Below are 20,252 nucleotides of genomic sequence, written 5' to 3' on the forward strand. Positions count from 1 at the left end.
GAATTCTCCATTGATGGCTTTAATAAATTTGACCTTTTTATGACAATTTGATAAGTCTGATTAAAAACCCCAATTTTATTTTCTTGTGGGTATTTTTGACGATAGAGAATGGCTACTGCTACAGCATGTGAAACTCGATGAGAATATGGGTATTTGTTGTCACCAAGATGAACCGTGACGCTTCATTATTTTATGCAATTATGGAAAAAAAAAGGTCAACCTAAATTGTTAAATTATAGACGTAGGTTGTGGACAATATTATTAAATTTTGATGAAGATGTTGATCTGTTAACTAGTGGGTAGGTAAATGCTTTAATGAGATTGCAATAAAGGTGAACCATATCTTTCTTATTTTCAAATTTAATGGCCAATTATTATTGCACAACCTCCACAAGATGATAATAATAATAATAATCCTAGGCGATAAGGAGAATTGACAAATGGTTGTACACTTGTACATGGATTTGGATACAAAATGGCATGTTTTGCACTACTTCTCTCATGATGGGTTAAGGGATCATGGATCACATGTTGAAGATTTTCAATGCCACATGTCCCACGAGAGAGAAGGATGGAAGGTGGTATGGAGGGTATGAACAAGTATTGGTATGAAGAATTTCATGAAATTTGATCATTATGGGCTGTGGGAATACCTTCGTTTTCTATCAAAGGAGGGGGGATTCAACATTGGCATCATGATGATAATGGGACTTCAACAAACAAATCAACTGGGAGATACGGGGGGAAAGGAATGCATTCATATATCATCAAAATTACACACAAAAGAAGCTTACATAGGATAATTAGGTACCTGGGAGAGCGCAGGTACAGGGTGGGATACCCCCCATTATACTTGAATTCATTGGCTTTTTACATTGCGACTCTACATGATCACCTTCCTACCTGTGTTTAAAATGCGTGTAACATGTACAGAAGCTAAGGAACTAATGGGGTTAATGCGAACATCGACTGGCATTGTCAACTCCGCCTCAGTCCCATCTTCAGATGCTGTATTTTGTCCCTGACCCGGTGAGGCAACTCATTGGGAGTGTCGTCAGTCTCTAAGCCTTCTGACCGTTTTTGTTGAATTATATCATGGTACAAGGGTCGAAATCTTGTCTGGAAAGCCCTGTATGAAAAGTAGGGCAACAAAGTGGAGATGACACCGAGAAGGGTGGCCAGCCAGTAGAGAACACTGGGAGCACAGGCTTCAACGAGAACCCGGTATGCTGTTGTAGACACCGTTGGGGAGAGAGATCCATAAATCACCAAGAATATATACCAGAAGATGATGCTGCCCCAAATGAAGAAGTGTTGGATCCAAGTGAAGTAGTTGATGGAGAGTGCTATTTGGCAGTTCACTGCCCACACTACACTAGTATACATTGTGGCCCCAAGGACTTCGAAGTCAGTTACTTGGCCGTCTCTTCGGAAGGCTTGGGGAATGATGGACTTGGTGGTGAAGAAGAAGATAATTATAGAGCTTATAACCCCATTAGACATCCACCCAAGTATTCGGGGCCAGCTGAAGAGAATGTTCTGTACTCCTTCCTGATATAATAAAGGGTACTGCAGAAGAGACATAGCATGTGATCAATAAAATGTCCATCTGGCTTGAAGAAAATGCTTGACAAATAGTATACTACCTCTACTTGCATTTACTCATTGTCATAGTTTGATGTTTAAAATTACATTATGTTACTTTCTACACCAGAGCAAAATAGCCCTTTCATAATGAGTCCATTGCTTGTTTAACCTGTTTCAGCTATGTGTGTGGGTATTTTTTTATTTTTTATTTTTTAAACTTCCTGAAATATCCTAGGGGTGTCATGCGTGTACCCAAGAATGTTTGAAACAGAGTCCCATGGACACGGCTACTCATCAGAAGTGTATGCCACATGGGTTGGCTGTTCTAAAATATGTCTATATTAATCCAAGAAAGACCTTATTGGATTTGATTTCTCCCATGTGTTAAATCTAAATTAAATATTTTCTCTTCTGGCATGGTTTTTGGTATCTTAGGCAAAGCCACAAGGGCAGCCAAATTAGGATCTGGACAGAGTAACTGAATCAAATTGAGGTTAAATTCAAGTTCAGTTGACAGATCCCTTGCTTGATGAGAATTTATAGGCCTTGGATGCTGGTCATTCAGCTGAAGAGGTAAAGCCTATTATTAATATTATGATCCTGTAACAAACAGAAAATATCTTTGTACCTTCTGTCCCTGGATCTCCTTCCAATTTAACAACACACATCAAAACACTTAGATGGATTATCATTGTGTACCTTGAGGCAAAGGCGTGCGGAAACATCCTGATCGAAAACACCAAGAGCAATCACAGGAAGTGAAGTGAAGAAGACATTGTAGAAGGACATGTACCAATCATTATAAGCAGGTTGACCAGAGAAAGAAGCATAAGCCTCAAACCAAAATAGGGTAAACCCAAAAGCAATGTTCTTGTAGAAGAAGTAGCATATCTGCATATAGATAAAAAAAGACATACTTTAGCAAGGATTTCATTCTTTTAATGGGGGAATTAAAAGCTACGTATGTCATTTAACCTACCAAATTACTCCTTGTAAGTTGAAGAGGAAGGGGAAAAAGGGAAAGAAAAGAGAAAAGCAGAAAGATGGTTTTTATTCTTTTTATATTAGATGATGGTTTTGGAAGAGAGAAAAACAAGTACAAAGATAATGAATTTGAACTAGAGATTATGGTTTCTCAACTTATTGGTCATAAAGCTTATAAAATTCTGTTACAATTTCTGGTGAGATGGGAAGGTTACATGGAGCCACAACATTACCATCATTGATATTCGCCTGTAACACCAATGGCCATGAACCAGCAACAAACGTTCCAGAAAACGGAATTGAGCTATTGCAAAATCACTGGACATCACAGCCTGAAGGTTTAGGGAAAGAGAAAAAAAAAAAACTGCAATCATAAGCTACATATTTTTCACCTCATAAAAGAAGGTTCAACAGAGTTCAAACAATGGAAATGTTATACTCACAGTACATAATTTTGAAGCAAAAGGTTTCAGATGAGAAGAGTGTATGAAAATTAAATTTTAATTCCAGAAACAGACATAGCATGCAAGAAAAGGAAGGTAAATGGACAATGTGATTTGAAGGGAGGCAGCCCCTCCTCTTTCGTCCTAAGATAAATGTCCCTCTTAAATTAATCAGGTCCCACTAAATTCTCTTTACCAGAATTGGATGTTATGTGAGTTGCCACCTGCTTTGAGGCTTGTACAGAATCTCAAGCCACCAGGACATGACTGTTATCTTAACAGAGTGATGTTTTTTTCCACTTCTAATAACCATGCAAAAGTATGCCTGGTAAATCTAAGTTTTACTAATAGAGAAAAGAAACATGAGAAGGATGAGAAATCCTCCCTATGAAGTACAAGCCTGATCAAAAGAACTAAGTTAACCTCTGGTAAATCTAAGTTTCATTCATATCAAATAGATAATAAGAATACCACAAACTAATACCTGCTGATTAATAAAATGAAAAAGAAACCCTTTTTATCTTTAAATATCATTTTCACAATTTTCTAATTACAAGTTCTTTCCACATATTCAAATATGTTCTAAATTTTCATATTCTGCTCTCATCACTAATTTACAGTTCCAATGAATCAATTATGAACTCATTCCCAAAACAGAAATAGGAGAGGATAGGATGCTCTTTTGGATGGTGTATGCTATTTGTTGAAGATACTGTGTTATTTGTGTAACTTAAATTCCAGTTAAAAGTTAAAATTATGGACAGAAACTTTAGAGCTTAAGGTTGAGTTTATATCTAAGAAACTACCAAGGAAAAGTAAGTGAAAGGAAGAAGAGAAGGAAAGAAAAGTGAAAATCTTTCCATCATTTGGTTGTCTAGGAAAAATGAGAGAAACCCAAAAACCTGTTTTTAGTTGGACCATTTAACCAAGTCTCTTCTCAAGCAACCAAAATGCTACACATCATGTAGCAAAATACTCAAATCTTAGTTCACCATATCCATCGTAACTACAGATGATACAGTAACAAAACTTATGAGAAAAATCTCACCATCAATGATGAAATCATTATCTCTAACACAAATATCAATGCTCTGTTCTTTCCAAACCATGTCATCAACAATCCCCTCTCTTCAAGCCACCAACTCTCAAACTCCTTGATCAGTTTTTCATTCTTTCTTCACCACTTATACCATGTACCCACTTGATCTGAAATGATCATCTCTTGTCCAGCTTAGTCTCTATTCTCTTGTCCACATCACTGACCACTCTAAATTCACATATTCAAGATTTTATAACTTCCTGACCCAGAATTGCCCTCATCAAGAGGAAGGTTGAATTGGTTGCATGCAAGATTTGAAGGATAGTGTTGAATATAATGTATTTATAGTATATAACCTTTCCTTGTTAATATAGGATACATGTATGGTAGTTAGGACTCCTAGCCTTGTATATATATATATTTCTCAATTGTAAGTAGATCATGACATTAATGAGAATTAAGGTCTTTCTTCTTTCTCTCTCTCTCAACATGGTATCAGAGCCAAGGAAGAAAACCTAATTCTTTCTTGTTTCCCGTGTCATCAACTCCGGGAAACCTTCCGGTGACCGTGTTTCATTCCGGTCACCTTCCCCATCTTCCAATACTTTCCGGTCATTCGGATCGTCGACAGAAACTAATCACCGCCGGCGAACTTTTCCGGCGAATTTTCCGGCGAGATTTTCCGGCGACTTTTCCGGCGACGTATTTTTCCGACACCGACTATACCAGAAGGAGCGCCTGGAGGAGATCTACAACTTTTGTGAAGGCACCGGCACCAAAATCCCATCCACGCGCCGTCCACGCGCAAATTTCCGGCCGGCGACTGAATCTCACGCGCCGGCGCGTGAGGGCGCGTGAGGCCTTTTCCGGCGACGCGCCTCCTCCTCCAGCTTCGCCTGACGCCGACCAGCCTCCCTACCTCCCTGGTTCTCCCATCCGAGCCCTGCACATACCTCTTTTGGGGATTTTTGTCTCCGTCGGCCCTCCAAACAGCCTTTCCGGCGAAGCTCCGACTACTTTTTCTCCACTCCAATCCCTGCACGTGCCTTGGGAAGTGTTCTTCTACCTTTCTGGTGGTACCACGCCGCGATCTGAGGCCGTCTCCCTTTTTCGGTGGTGCCACGCCGCAATCTGAAGCCGTATTAGGGCTCTCTTCGATCCAAACATACTTCATTCTTCAGATAAGTAGATATGACTACTAAAAATTCCATTTTTTCCGCTGTTATATCTGGATCTCCTATGATTACTTCGGAGAAATTGGTTGGCAGTGACAATTATCTTTCCTGGTCTGCGTCTGTTGAACTTTGGTTTATGGGTCAAGGATATGAGGATCACTTGATTACACAGGAGGCAGATATCCCTGAGGTTGACCGCGTACAGTGGAGGAAGATAGATGCACAGTTATGTAGTGTATTATGGCAATCGGTTGATCCCAAGATTCTTCTTCATCTTCGGGCCTACAAAACTTGTTTTAAATTTTGGACTCAGGCCAAAGGATTATATACGAATGATATCCAGCGTCTTTATAAGGTGGCTTCTGCAATTGTCCATCTCAGCCAACAGGACTTGGATCTATCTACTTATATTGGCCAGATTGCCTCTCTTAAGGAGGAGTTCTTGACTGTGATGCCTCTTACTCCTGATGTTGGGGCTCAACAAACACAGCTTGACAAGTTCTTCATGGTTCTTACTCTTATTGGCCTCCGTCCGGATCTTGAGCCTGTCCGCGATCAGATTCTTGGTAGTTCATCAGTTCCGTCCTTGGATGATGTGTTTGCTCGCCTCCTCCGTATCTCCTCCACTCAGACTTTGCCATTTGATAGCACTTCAGATTCTTCTGTGTTAGTTTCTCAAACTAACTCTCGAGGAGGCCGTAGTGGTACCCGAGGTAGAGGTCAACGTCCTCATTGCACCTATTGCAATAAACTTGGCCACACTCGCGATCGTTGCTATCAGTTACATGGACGACCTCCTCGCACTGCCCATGTGGCCCAGTCCTCTGATTCTCCGCTGCCTCAAGCTCCGAGCTCTTCCGCATCTCAGGCTTCTGTTGCCTCTGTTGCCCAGCCTGGTAATGCCTCTGCCTGCCTTACCCACACATCTTCTCTTGGACCCTGGATTCTAGATTCTGGAGCTTCTGATCACTTATCTGGTAATAAGGATCTTTTCTCCTCTATTACTACTACCTCTGCTTTACCTAATGTTACCTTAGCTAATGGTTCTCAAACTGTGGCTAAAGGTATTGGTTTGGCCCTTCCTCTGCCTTCTCTACCTCTCACTTCTGTCCTTTATACTCCTGAATGTCCTTTTAATCTTATTTCCATCAGCAAAATCACTCGTACTCTTAATTGCTCTATTACCTTTTCTGATAAATTTGTGACCTTGCAGGACCGGAGTACGGGGAAGACGATTGGCATAGGACGTGAGTCTCAAGGCCTCTATCACCTCACCTCGGATTCATCTCCTGCAGTTTGCATTTCCACTGATGCTCCTCTCCTCATTCACAATCGTCTGGGCCACCCTAGTCTCTCCAAGTTCCAGAAGATGGTCCCTCGTTTTTCCACTTTATCGTCGCTTCCGTGTGAGTCATGTCAGCTTGGGAAACATACTCGTGTCTCGTTCCCAAAGCGTTTGAATAATCGGGCAAAGTCTCCTTTTGAGCTTGTCCACACTGATGTTTGGGGTCCTTGTCGGACTGCGTCTACTTTAGGATTTCAGTATTTTGTCACTTTCATTGATGATTATTCTCGATGTACTTGGTTATTTTTAATGAAAAATCGAGCTGAGTTATTCTCTATTTTCCAGAAATTTTATGCTGAAATCCAAACCCAGTTCAATGTTTCTATTCGTGTGTTACGCAGTGACAATGCCAGGGAATATTTTTCAGCCCCATTTACTTCGTTTATGTCTCATCATGGGATTCTTCATCAGTCTTCTTGTGCTCATACTCCTCAACAAAATGGGGTAGCTGAACGCAAGAATCGACATCTTGTTGAGACAGCTCGTACTCTCCTCCTCCATAGCAATGTTCCTTTTCGTTTTTGGGGGGACGCTGTTCTTACCGCTTGTTATTTGATTAATCGTATGCCCTCCTCTGTCTTACATGATCAGATTCCTCACTCCCTTCTCTTCCCTGACCAACCACTTTATTTCCTTCCTCCTCGTGTCTTTGGTTGTACTTGCTTTGTTCATATTCTCACTCCTGGACAGGACAAGCTTTCCGCCAAAGCCATGAAGTGTCTCTTCTTGGGATACTCTAGACTTCAGAAGGGTTATCGTTGTTATTCCCTTGAGACTCATCGATACTTTATCTCCGCTGATGTCACCTTCTTTGAGGACTCACCATTCTTTTCCACCACTTCTGAGTCTCTTCCTGTTTCTGAAGTCTTGCCTATTCCCATTGTCTCCCCACCTGATGCTATGCCTCCTCGGCCACTTCAGGTTTATCATCGTCGCCCTCGTGTCGTTGCTCCTCTCCCTTTTGCTGAGGCACCTGCTGACTCACTTCCTATCCCTTCGGCTTCACCTACCCCGGCTCTGCCTTCTCTTAATGACTTACCCATTGCTGTTCGGAAAGGTACTCGCTCTACTCGTAATCCTCATCCTATTTACAATTTTTTGAGTTATCATCGATTATCTTCACCCTATTCTGCTTTTGTTTCTGCTATATCCTCTGTTTCTCTTCCAAAGAGCACCCATGAAGCTCTTTCCCATCCAGGCTGGCGACAGGCAATGGTGGATGAAATGGCTGCTCTGCACTCTAATGGCACTTGGGATCTTGTTGTTTTACCCTCGGGTAAATCTACCGTTGGTTGTCGTTGGGTTTACGCAGTTAAGGTTGGTCCTGATGGTCAGGTTGATCGCCTTAAGGCCCGCTTAGTTGCTAAAGGCTATACTCAGGTTTATGGTTCTGATTATGGTGACACATTCTCTCCGGTTGCCAAGATTGCTTCTGTTCGTCTGCTTCTCTCCATGGCTGCCATGTGTTCTTGGCCTCTTTATCAATTGGATATTAAAAATGTCTTCCTTCATGGTGATCTTGCCGAGGAAGTTTATATGGAGCAACCTCCTGGTTTTGTTGCTCAGGGGGAGTCTGGTTTAGTATGCAGGTTACGCCGTTCTCTATATGGCTTGAAACAATCTCCTCGAGCATGGTTTAGCCGTTTTAGTTCTGTTGTTCAAGAGTTTGGCATGCTTCGCAGTACAGCAGACCATTCAGTTTTCTATCATCATAACTCTTTGGGGAAGTGTATTTATCTGGTTGTTTATGTGGACGACATCGTCATTACAGGCAGTGATCAGGATGGTATTCAGAAACTAAAACAACACCTTTTTACCCACTTTCAGACCAAAGACTTGGGGAAACTCAAGTATTTCTTGGGAATTGAGATAGCTCAATCCAGTTCTGCTGTGGTCCTTTCCCAAAGGAAGTATGCTTTAGACATCCTGGAAGAAACTGGTATGTTAGACTGTAAACCGGTAGACACACCTATGGATCCGAATGTCAAACTTGTACCAGGACAGGGGGAGCCTTTAGGAGACCCCGGGAGATATCGACGGCTCGTAGGTAAATTGAACTATCTCACCATTACTCGTCCAGACATTTCTTTTCCTGTGAGTGTTGTTAGTCAATTCCTACAGTCACCATGTGATAGCCATTGGGATGCTGTAATCCGCATTCTTCGATATATCAAAAGTACACCAGGCCAAGGTGTGTTGTACGAGAACAGAGGTCATACTCAGGTTGTTGGTTACACAGATGCAGATTGGGCTGGCTCACCCACAGATAGACGTTCCACTTCAGGGTACTGTGTTTTTATTGGAGGTAATCTAATATCTTGGAAGAGTAAGAAACAAGATGTAGTGGCCAGATCTAGCGCTGAAGCCGAGTATCGAGCTATGGCTTTGGCAACATGTGAACTCATATGGTTGAGACATCTTCTTCTAGAGTTGAGATTTGGAAAGGATGAACAGATGAAACTCATATGTGATAACCAGGCCGCATTACATATTGCATCCAATCCAGTCTTTCATGAAAGGACCAAACATATTGAAGTTGACTGTCATTTCATTAGAGAGAAGATCGCATCAGGATGTGTTGCTACAAGTTTTGTTAATTCAAATGATCAACTAGCTGACATCTTCACTAAATCTCTCAGAGGTCCTAGGATTAAATATATTTGTAACAAGCTTGGTGCATATGACGTATATGCTCCAGCTTGAGGGGGAGTGTTGAATATAATGTATTTATAGTATATAACCTTTCCTTGTTAATATAGGATACATGTATGGTAGTTAGGACTCCTAGCCTTGTATATATATATATTTCTCAATTGTAAGTAGATCATGACATTAATGAGAATTAAGGTCTTTCTTCTTTCTCTCTCTCTCAACAGATAGATATATATACATACAGTTGGGACATTTTTCACAGTTTTTGTGACTTAAAGGTTTATTCTTGTCTTTAATTTGACAGAGGACATTGCTCTAGCCAGGGTTGACTGGTGAACAAGTGCAAGCATAGCCAAACCCAATTGTTGGGATTGAAGGCTTTGTTATTGTTCTATAACACTTGGAGTGTATTCATTTCAAAAGCAGAGTGACATATGATTAAGAGATACACATTAGTATGAGAAAATGCTAGACATTTTTCACTTCCACATACTAAAGATTTATATTATTAAGTTTACAACTAAAAAGGATTTGTAAAGCCAAACCAAGTAGATGAATTTCAAGGCTCCATTGAGTTGAGAATTATTAGCATTGAATTGAGAATAGAAAGCTTCTATACTATCCATGACTGGGAATGATTGATAATGCATAGGCTTTCCTCTTGAGGCTTCAAGAGGAAACAGTGAAGAGGGACAAGGAGGATTGGTTATTTTGGCTGGAGTCAAAGGATAAAAAATTCAGTCAAGGCTTTCTATTCCTATCTGGAGCTGGACTGAGATAAAAATTCTCCCATGAATCTTATTTGGAATTCATGGCTGCTGATGAAAGTGGTGTTCCTTGCATGGAAAGCAATTTGGTGGAGTATTTCGACAAAAGATCAATTAAAAAGAAGAGGTTGGACATTGTCAAATAGATGTTATTTGTGCAAGAGTGAAGAAGAATAAACGATTACATCCTTCTTAATTGTGCTAAAACAAAAACATCGTGGCATTTGAATCTCTTTTTGTTCAGCATAGAACTAGTGCTGTTTTCACCCTTTAAGTTGGTAGGGAACTTTTATGGTGAAGAAACAGAGAAAGGTGTCACAGACTGCTCCCTCATGCTTATTCTGAATCATTTGAATGCAGAGAAATCACAAAGCTTTTGAAAATGTGGAAAAATCAGATCAGGCTATCAAAAACTGCTCCTTTTGTTCTTTTTGCTTTGAGCTAATTTGCGTATAGATGAGGATTCTATGTCTGCATAATATTGATTGGTTGGGTGCTGCCTATAGGAGAGGGTTTTTTTTTTTTTTTTGGCTTCTCTTGTGCTGCTTGGCAGCCTTTGTATACACCCTATGTATTTTGACGTGCCATGCTATATCTTTTTTTTTATTTTTATCAGACACTTTTAATATATCTTTGCTTGTCTATCAGAAAAAATGAGAGTTGCACCCCACTCCATCCCTTTCCCTGCCCCTCCTAACCAATCCCCCAAAAGTAATTATATATAAAAAAAAATATAAAGCATAAGAATTAAGACCTGCATGCCTTCGACACCACTAATGCCAACTCCAATATCAGCCTCTTGAAGCATGCCAACATCATTTGCCCCATCACCTATTGCTAGAGTTGTTTCGCCTGTCCCCATTTTGACCAATCTTGTAACCTGCATATCTTCTACATTTCTATCAGATTATTTTGATGTCAGTAACAACAGAGATCAATTATTTTTGAGGGATCAAAATAAATTCAATTCAATGGAGCCTACGACTGGGTTTATCGCACATACAAGAGCTTTCTGTTTGGGAGAAGAGCGACAGCAAATAACGGAAGCACAATCTATTGCAAGTTCCAAAAATGACTTCTCAAGATTCTTGTTGAGAGCAAAACTCAGAGATTCACCATCAATTATCAGAGCAGATGAGACAGAATTTTCTTTAGCTGAAATAAGTTGAGATTTTCCTTCTCTAATTTGCTTCCTTATGCTTTCACAAGAAGCCTGAGACAATTGAAATTCTCATTAAACTTAGAATGAAAAAAGGTTTGTTCAATATTGGCCTTAGAATACTGTACCTTTGCAATGGCCTCCTTGTCCCCCTGTTTCCGCAAAACATCGATATCTTGTGAATCTAGTGTAATCACTATTTGCTTCATCCCTTGCCTCAGTAAACTACATGCATACCTGTTAGGAATTACAATAGTTACAACCTGCAACTTCCTGGGAAAGCACCATAACCTCAGACTCATGAGCATACCCAATATTAATTGCAGTTTCCATTTTATCACCAGTTAAGACCCAGATTTTAATACCAGCCTGTGCAAGCCTGTCAATGCACTCAGGAACCTGTTCACCATAGAATACTATCATGTAAGAAACCAACCATCTAAGAATGCAGATAGGTCCTTCAAAATATGAGATGAAACTGTTTTTCATTTTTGAACTATTAGCTTCCAATTTAAATGATAAAACGCTGTATGGGAAAATATCTTTAAAAAAATTATAAGTTCAAGACTTTTCAAGTGAACAGTTCAATATTGACCCCTTTTTGCAGCTTGTCTTCAACAGCTGTAGCACCAAGAAGAATTAAATCCCTCTCAATTTTATCACAAGCAGCATCCACCAAGGCATCATGATCTGCACCAACAGAAGTTTTGGCCCTTGAAAACTCCTCTTCCCATGCCTCATACTCTTCTTCATCAAGATCACGGTACGCAAGTACCAAAGTACGTAACCCTGCCTCAGCATATTTTCTGATGTGATCCCGGGTCTGAGCCTCAAACATTCGCCCCTCCTTGGAGAGTCTGTCAAACATTACACTGAATATGCAGACATGTTAAAGGAGATCAATAAACTCTGCTTTACAAGTTCATATACTCTAGAATAAATTTTTTCCATTGGGATTCAAACCTGTCTGCACCCTTGGAAAGGAGCAACAACTGATTCTCTGGATTCCTTACAATCACAGACATTCTTTTACGAGAACTCTTGAATTCTAAGACATGAAGAAGCTTGTACGTTCTGGAATATAGAAACTGAGTCACATGAAATGCAACTAAAATTTATAACGTGAGTTAAAAGAAGTAACAAAATTAATAGATAAAGAGATGAGACATGAAGATGCCATCTTAAAGCAGTTTCCAGCCTCCTGCATCAACATCTGTATGCAATTGTAACTGCCTTGAGTTCAAAAGCAGCCTTTTTAAGTGAAAAAGGAAAAGAATACTTTTGATAAGACAAAAAAGGCACAATCATCCATTACAATGACATAATTACCCATTCTCACTTTTGATAAGACAAAAAAGGCACAATCATCTACTATAATGACATAATTACCCATTCTCATTCCACTTCTTTCATTTGATTAACTTGCATTCTACTCTTCCCTCTCTTTCCTTCAAATATCTCACATACCAATCTCTTAACTTTTTATACTTCTATGAGCTCCTCATCTTTGCACTCCAGAAGCCACAGTTACATGTTAGTTTTGTCTTCTGCTTTCATCAATCTAAAAAGTTGGCTTCCTAAAACATTCTTTAATAAGAAGACAATCAAAACAAGTTTTGAAAGCTATGTCCCTTACGCTAATAAAATCAACACCTAGACAGTGCCAATAAACCATTTTGACCTTGAGAAAAAAGACAAAGTTCAAGTATCTGTGTTGTATTTCATTGTGTTTACACTCGCTATGAGTGAGAGCAAAACTGAATATGCTAACATCTTAGAAGGCAGAAGGTTGTCAATGCCATTGCCATTGGTGTAAATGAAAAGTCAGGGCCACTTTTTCAGGAATATTAGTCTAAAAAGAATCTTTCTCAACTGTCAGATGAAGCACTTAAATCTAATAAATTAACTTTGAGGCAGCTCTATGGGAACCATGTATAACTGAAAGGGTACAATGTAACTTTCAACACCAAAGAAAAAATGAAATGGCTTAAAGGAAGGTTACCTGTCAACCTCTCTGCCACTCTTATGATCTAACTCATGCAATGAGATGCACGTTTGTTTCCTTGAAAAAAACTCAAAACCAAGCTCCCTTGCAGCTATGACAAAGGCTGCTTCATCTGGTGACTCGGCTTCATAAGAAATTTCACCTTCATTTATATCTGGAATGGCCGTATGGCAAATTGCCAATACTCGAAAGAACCTTTGTATAACATCTGCATGAGGTTCATTAACCCACCGACCATGCATTATGCGTTCATCTCTAAAGTTGAAACCCTTAATTGGCTTTCCCAAGTCCCTTTCACCACTATCACCTAGTAAGTCAGATGAAGCATCACCCACTTCATGTGGCCTATCATTTCTCCTCACCAATGCCCTTTCCACTTCTGTCATACCACGTCCATAAGCAGTGCCTGCTATTGAACATTTTACGAACTCCATGGAGTTACATGTCAAAGTACCCGTTTTGTCAGACAGTATTGTATCAACTTGACCAAGCTCCTCATTCAAATTAGATGTGCGTGCATGTGCTGGTTTGTCTGTTTCCTCATAATACATATCCTGATCCTGGTTAATGAAAATACTCTGTAAAACTTTCACAATCTCAATGGAGACATACAATGATATTGGTATCAAATATCCATACAACATAAGCCCTGTCAAGAAATGAAGAAATGCAGCTAGTACTGGTCTTTGGGGTCATAAAACACAGTTGTATCATCTGGTCGAAGGTACCATCTTCTATACTTTCCACCACTTATATCTTTCCTAGTCTCAGTTCCAAAAAAAACAGATCCAATAAAAGATATTAAAACTAGAGTACTGAAGAGGATATAGACTATCTTATCCATTCTCCTCTCAATCTTACTCCTTTTTGAAGGAGGATCTGTAGCATTCTGCATCACTTTTGTGTCATGCCCAGTAAAAATAACTACACCATAAATGCAATCAGTATTTCTAAGCTTAGAATCTCTCAAAAGAGTCTGTTGCAAGGAAAGTTCATGGGGGGTGCCATTATAGGACAAAGTTCCAACAAAGGAATAAAGATCTTCATTTGGGTCCTCACAGTTGATGACTGCCTTAAATTGCTGAAATGATTTTTCATCACGGAGAGAAGATGTCTCCTCCAAAGCATGTTTAAGTTTCAGATTAGTCTCTCCATCAAGGTTCATTGTCTCAACATAACAAATGCCATCCTCATAGCTTGATGAGAGTAGAAACAAATCAGCAGGAAAAAATTCATCCTTGTCAACCTTAACAATGTCACCAACTCTGAGATCCTTCCATTTGGCCTTGCAGAAACTATTATTCCTATACACTTGGACCCTCCGATTGTTGGCTTCTATATCCTGAAATCATTTCAAAGTTTTGCTGTAAGCAATGAATCCAAGGACAACTTAGCAAGAATAAAAATATAGCTGAAAGGACAACCTAAACTTACATCAGAAGACACCAAGCATGAAAAAAGATAACAAAATCAACTAATGAAAAATGAAGTGAAGGCAAGCCGTAAAGGGTACATCTCAACCTTCAAGCTTATGTAGAAGTGGCGGACACATGTAAAATGGGATAAAGACAAAAATGGTAAATCTGTCATTTAGATCAGTATTATTTCAGAGGGTTATTTTGAAGACACCATATTCATATGAAAAATGATTAGAAGTAGTTCCACATTTTTAAAAAAGTTATTAAAAAGATCCTAAACCTACAACAGCTCCACATTTTAAACCAGAATTGGTTAGAATAATAAGTCATAGCTTAACAAGCATTTTATTTACTGTGCATATTTTTTAAATTTTATTTTATTCATTTAATTTTTTCATTTGTTTACTACTTAAGTTTTTCAAGGGTACTATTTAACCATTTATGCAGGATCTCCCAAAGAACAAAAACAAAATTTCCAAACCTACATGAATAGTTTTCTTGATCAAGTGAAGGTTCCTCAATTTGGTCTCTGTTGGATAACCTATTTTCTTGAAAGCTTAAGCTATCATATTCTCTAAAAACCCTCCTTCATGTATGGCCTTGGGCCTCACACCCACACTTGCATGTGCAGAGATACATTGGCCTGTAGGCAACCAAACCTCATACCCGCACTTAGGGAGACACATAGGCCCATAAGCAAACAAACCACAGACAACCTCCTTTAGGGCTTACAAACTCTGATACCAAGTTAGACAACTAATTTTCCTAAAACTTTACATGCTCTAATACCAAATTGGACAATTAGCTTTCCTAAAATCTTAAGTTATTACGATTTGAGTCCACAAAATATATCATGCTCACCAACAATTTAATTTAATTCTTTTATTTCTCGATAAGTAAATAATTAATTAATCAAAAAACAAGTAACAAAATAAGGGTTGCACCCTAAGCGCATAGGGGGGTGCCGATAGGTAGAAAGGAGACAGAAAATAACTCCAACTGACAACCATCCACAATTTTACAAATTGATAAAATCTCAAACAGAAGAATGATCAGCTTTTTCTTTCTTTTGTTCTTGTATGTAACATCCAATTATAACATTATAATTGGTATGTTAGGTTACATTAGCACTTGATAGAGAAAATAGGTTTTTGATGGTATATTTTGTTATAAAGCAGAAGCTTTAAAATTATTAAGAGCTTATTGTGTCAGATTTCAAATGGATTGTCGTGTTAGACTTAGTTAAGGCATCTAAGTGATGCCCAAGCAATTGAACCCTCAAGGTGGATGACCCAAATAAAGCTTAGTAGCTTTTCCTAAAACATGATAAATTCCTACATAAAAATGGTTAGCATGTAAAGGGATTAATATATCATAAATCATCAACTTGTTATAAAGCATTTTGTAGTACTATACTCACTAAACATGAACATTGAAATAAAGTATGTTACCACAAGCAGAAAATCAATGCACAAATTTAATTTTTTATGGAATAAGTGGAAACTATGATCAAATGGAGGAGTTCGTTTAAAAATGGATCTGTGCATCCTTCTCCAAATGATTCAAATAAGGTATAGTTGAGATGAGTTCAAGTATAGTAAGCAAAAGATTCCAGTTACAGCCAAGTAGGTTATGCAATTCCTACCTGATGTCTTCTTTCCCTTTGAAGACTATTTTATCAGGTCAAGTGTGTACCAATTATAATTTGGTGCAGGGTGGAGATGAGGATGCACAAACTAGTAGTAGATATGGAAGCTTTACTTCAAAGTAACATATATTTTGATTATTGTATAGCATGTCATAGGAATTCTTGTTGAATAAATTCAATTTTCAAGTCAATATAATTATGGTTGGGAGACACGATGTGTACAACTCTCATTCTCTCTCCCTTTTCTCTGTTTCTTTCTTTTCCTTCCTCTTTGCTTGGCACAGAAATATTGGGAAAGAAAAAGTGAATTAGTGGAAAGGGTACGCAATTAAAGCCAAGGGAAGAGTTCTTTCTTTCCTTTCTCTTATTTGGCATTTGAAAGTGGATGAAGGTGGTTCAATAGGGAGCAATATATTCATAAGTCAAATCGCTTCTCCAGTTAGTCTTACCTCTTATTACAATATTAATATCCAGGATCTAATGAAGAAAGCAATAAAGAAGTAGAGCAAGCTACCCCATGCAAAAAATTGTTCATGGTTCACCAATGTGCCTACTTCCATGGAGCAAGGAGAAGTCTACTATCTGAGAGAACTTCGATTACAAGAGAATCTCCTTTCACCTCTATTGACCCAAAAGTTCGATGTTTCAATTACTTAACTCTAATGACTCTGCTTGGAATTATATCAGCACAATATATAGATTGAAATTCGAAAAATGCCTCCTAATTGTGATAATACCTAGGCGTTTGGCCTCAGTGTAACTTAGATTCGAAGTGTCAGATTATCACTAAACACAAATCATTCAAACACAGACAATCTGGAAAAGGCAAGTGTCCAAAGGAGGATTTGAAGAGTACGAGCTAAGAGACACAATGGGAATTTTGACCTAGAATTGTCAATGCATAAATATGCTAACAGTTCTTTTTTCTTATTTGGCATCTGAAAGTGGGTGGGGGTGGTTCAATAGGGAGTGATACATTCATAAGTCAAATTGCTTCTCTAATTAGTCTTACCTCTTATTATGATATCAATGTCCAGGATCTAATGAAGAAAACAATAAAGAAGGAGAGCAAACTACCCCACAAATGCAAAAAATTGCTCATGGTTCACCAATGTGCCCATTTCCATGGAGCAAATGAGAAGTGTACCATCTAAGAGAACATGGGTTACAAACAAATGTCCTTTCACCTCTATTGACCCAAAAGTTTGATGTTTCAATTACAACTCTAATGACTCTGGCTGGAATTATATAAGCACAGTATATAGATTGAAATTCAAAAAATACCTCCCAATTGTGATAACACTTGGAATCTGGCCTCGGTGAATCTTAGATTCAAAGTGTCAGTTTTTACTGAACACAAGTCATTCACTGCACTTCCGTATTTCCATTCATTGTCTAGTGCTCTTATTATCTGTTTGTTTTTCCCAGTTATGTGGCACCTATATTTCATATTAGAGCAAGCTCCAACCTTTCAGGAAAAACTTAATTAGCCATGTATGCTTAGAAGAAAACAGATGGACATGACAGTTGGCATACATGATTTGAGTATAGTGACAGTTCCTATGGCCCTCGGAAGCAACATTTCTTCGTTTAACCAGCAAAGCAGCAATCTAAAACAAGCCAAGCTTCTAGTTGAGTATATTACATCAAGAAATTTTGAATGTTAAGGACCACATTCCAGATCCAGCATCTTCTTGCAGTAATATGATTCCTCTTTATTTGTCACACTAACTGTATCAGGTATTTTGAATGGTACAGACTACAATTTCGTTAAAAGGAAATAGAACAAAGCAGAATCCACATTTTTGACAATTGCAACTAGAATCTCATATATCCTTACAGAACGCAAAATATAACAGCTGGAAAACCCAAAAGCAAATTCTGTAACAAGTCAAACTACAAGTTAGCACTTTGACAATAACTTTCTCGCTCTTACAAAAAAAATTAAACCAATTTTCAGTTTCAAAAGCAAGAAAAGCACTTGAAATTGCTAAACCATAATTCCCATTACCTGTTTTCTTCGCCTCCAATCTTCAACAGCTTCCTTGGCCATGGTAGCTCCAATAACCACCAACAACGGTGCAAGAACACTAAGGGCGGAGTAAGGAGCCAGTGGACTAAACGAAACACAAGCCACAACAAGAAAATATATATTCGCAACCCTCCTAAATTGCTCAAACAAAGACTTCGGTAAAAAATTCACTGCAGTATACTTGGTAGTGGATACATAATTCCCCCTATAATTTAGCTGAACCGCTTCTGGATTATCAGGATCGTTGCAATACACTACTCTCGTGTACCCTTTCTGCCCAATTTGTGAACGATCTTCCCTAAACGAAGATCGAACACACGAAAAAGTATAGAGTTTGCTAAAACGTATCCCTCTCCCCCTCCCACCCACCATTGCCTAAAGTTTTACTCCCCTATTTTCCCGAAAAAAAAATAGAAGAAAAAAAACAGGAATTTTCTTCTCACTCTCCCGGAAAACCAGAGCCTAATTAAGCAAGTTCAAACACAGACTTTCACTGATCTACGTTTAAACTTTAAATACCGAGCAGTTAAGATAAGTTGATGAATACAAATACTACTGCTTGATGAAGATACAGCCGTTGATTTCTTGCTTCCTGAGCTATGACAAAGCAGAGAAAGTAAGTAAACGGAGTCAAACATGATGCGCCATTGATTGTTCTGATTGAACTCCAATCACCAAAAACCTGAACTGAATCAAGCCAAGTATGAATCTTGAAACCCTAGAGTTTGAGAATTCTTTGCTTTCATGTGAAGTTCGAGAGATCTCTTTCTTCATAGATCGGCCGAATGAGGGAAGAGGAGTGGGCTATGTTTTTGTTTTAGCTTTGCCGCTTTCATAAGCAAAGTGAGCTAAAAACGGAGCGAAGCAGCTGATTACTGCCGTACACAGGAGAACTCGGACTAAGGGATGTCACCATCTTGTCTTACACGTGGCGCACGATGGTACGACAGCGACCAAACCATAACATAATGGAATGGTCCGAGATGTACGGTATCAGCCCCTGGTAAATGGCGATTTCCCCTGCGTCAATCCTTGCTGCTTCAAACGGCGTCGTTTAAGTGGTTTGGTCCAGGATGGTGGACGACCGTTACGGTGGCTGGACCCTGGGTTGGATACATCTCTATTGGGAGTGTGACACGTGCGAGACGTGGTCCACTGACGTGATCATCGTGGCTCCACACTCCGGAAAATGGAGAAGCGACATCGCACTGATGCGACGCGCGATCGTTGCGAGTTGGTGGCTGGAGTAATTTCTGGATAATGCCAGATTTTTCTCTAATATTAAGAAATCGCTTAAGATAATGTTAAATTAAAATATATCAGTAACGATATAGTTTTTCCATTTAGTAGTTACTTTTTCTTGTCCTGGAGGATTGCCAGAACGTGAACAATTGCATTTACATGGGACTGTGGGTTGCAGGCTGGCAGATGCTCTATCAAGTGAGGGAGAGCTCGCGGTAAGGCAGGTGTGGGCGCATCGTGGATTGGTTGACTCAAGACAGCTTCCAATCGTGTGAAGAAGTATACTTTACTGCGGTCTAGGGCTTGGCGAGTTACGGTGTGACACTTTGCACTTAATTATCAAACGTGAAGTAAGTGAGAAACATACGGTGATGACCATTAGGAGGAAGGCACGTGGCAGGACAGAGTTGACATTCATGCCGAACATGGGTTTCTTCACCACGTAGCACAGTACGGTGGGATTGCTTTTCGATTCATTTTATGTCACAATAATAATCAGACAATTGTGGGCTTTACCCATGCATTTCAATTTTATTTTAATAACTTAATTTAAGTTATTAAGCATATATATATATATATATGGTAAAATAACTTAATGATAATATGATTTAAAGTAAAAAAATAAGTTTAAATAATAAATAAAAAATTAATTTATTATTAAGTTCATATTTTTATTTCAACTTTTTATCTTATGTGTGTCTTAATTACCTTTACGGTTTTTTTTATCATTTCACAATTTCCATTATTACTCAACAT

The 20,252-nt window shown here is 38.9% G+C and overlaps 1 protein-coding gene across 1 annotated transcript; it reads right to left on the reverse strand.

Annotated features, from left to right (window-relative positions):
- Nucleotides 1-729: 729 nt before the first annotated feature.
- LOC117930129 (probable phospholipid-transporting ATPase 8) lies at nucleotides 730-19,069 on the reverse strand. The gene is given in 12 exon segments (XM_034850601.1): nucleotides 730-1,569; nucleotides 2,287-2,478; nucleotides 2,805-2,903; nucleotides 10,747-10,872; nucleotides 10,996-11,205; nucleotides 11,280-11,388; nucleotides 11,462-11,550; nucleotides 11,747-12,023; nucleotides 12,115-12,225; nucleotides 13,154-13,844; nucleotides 13,847-14,498; nucleotides 18,234-19,069. Coding segments are annotated over 12 exon segments (3,540 nt in total). The 5' UTR covers nucleotides 18,627-19,069; the 3' UTR covers nucleotides 730-978.
- Nucleotides 19,070-20,252: the final 1,183 nt, after the last annotated feature.

This window comes from Vitis riparia, chromosome 14 (assembly GCF_004353265.1).
Source record: "Vitis riparia cultivar Riparia Gloire de Montpellier isolate 1030 chromosome 14, EGFV_Vit.rip_1.0, whole genome shotgun sequence".
NCBI lineage: Eukaryota > Viridiplantae > Streptophyta > Magnoliopsida > Vitales > Vitaceae > Vitis > Vitis riparia.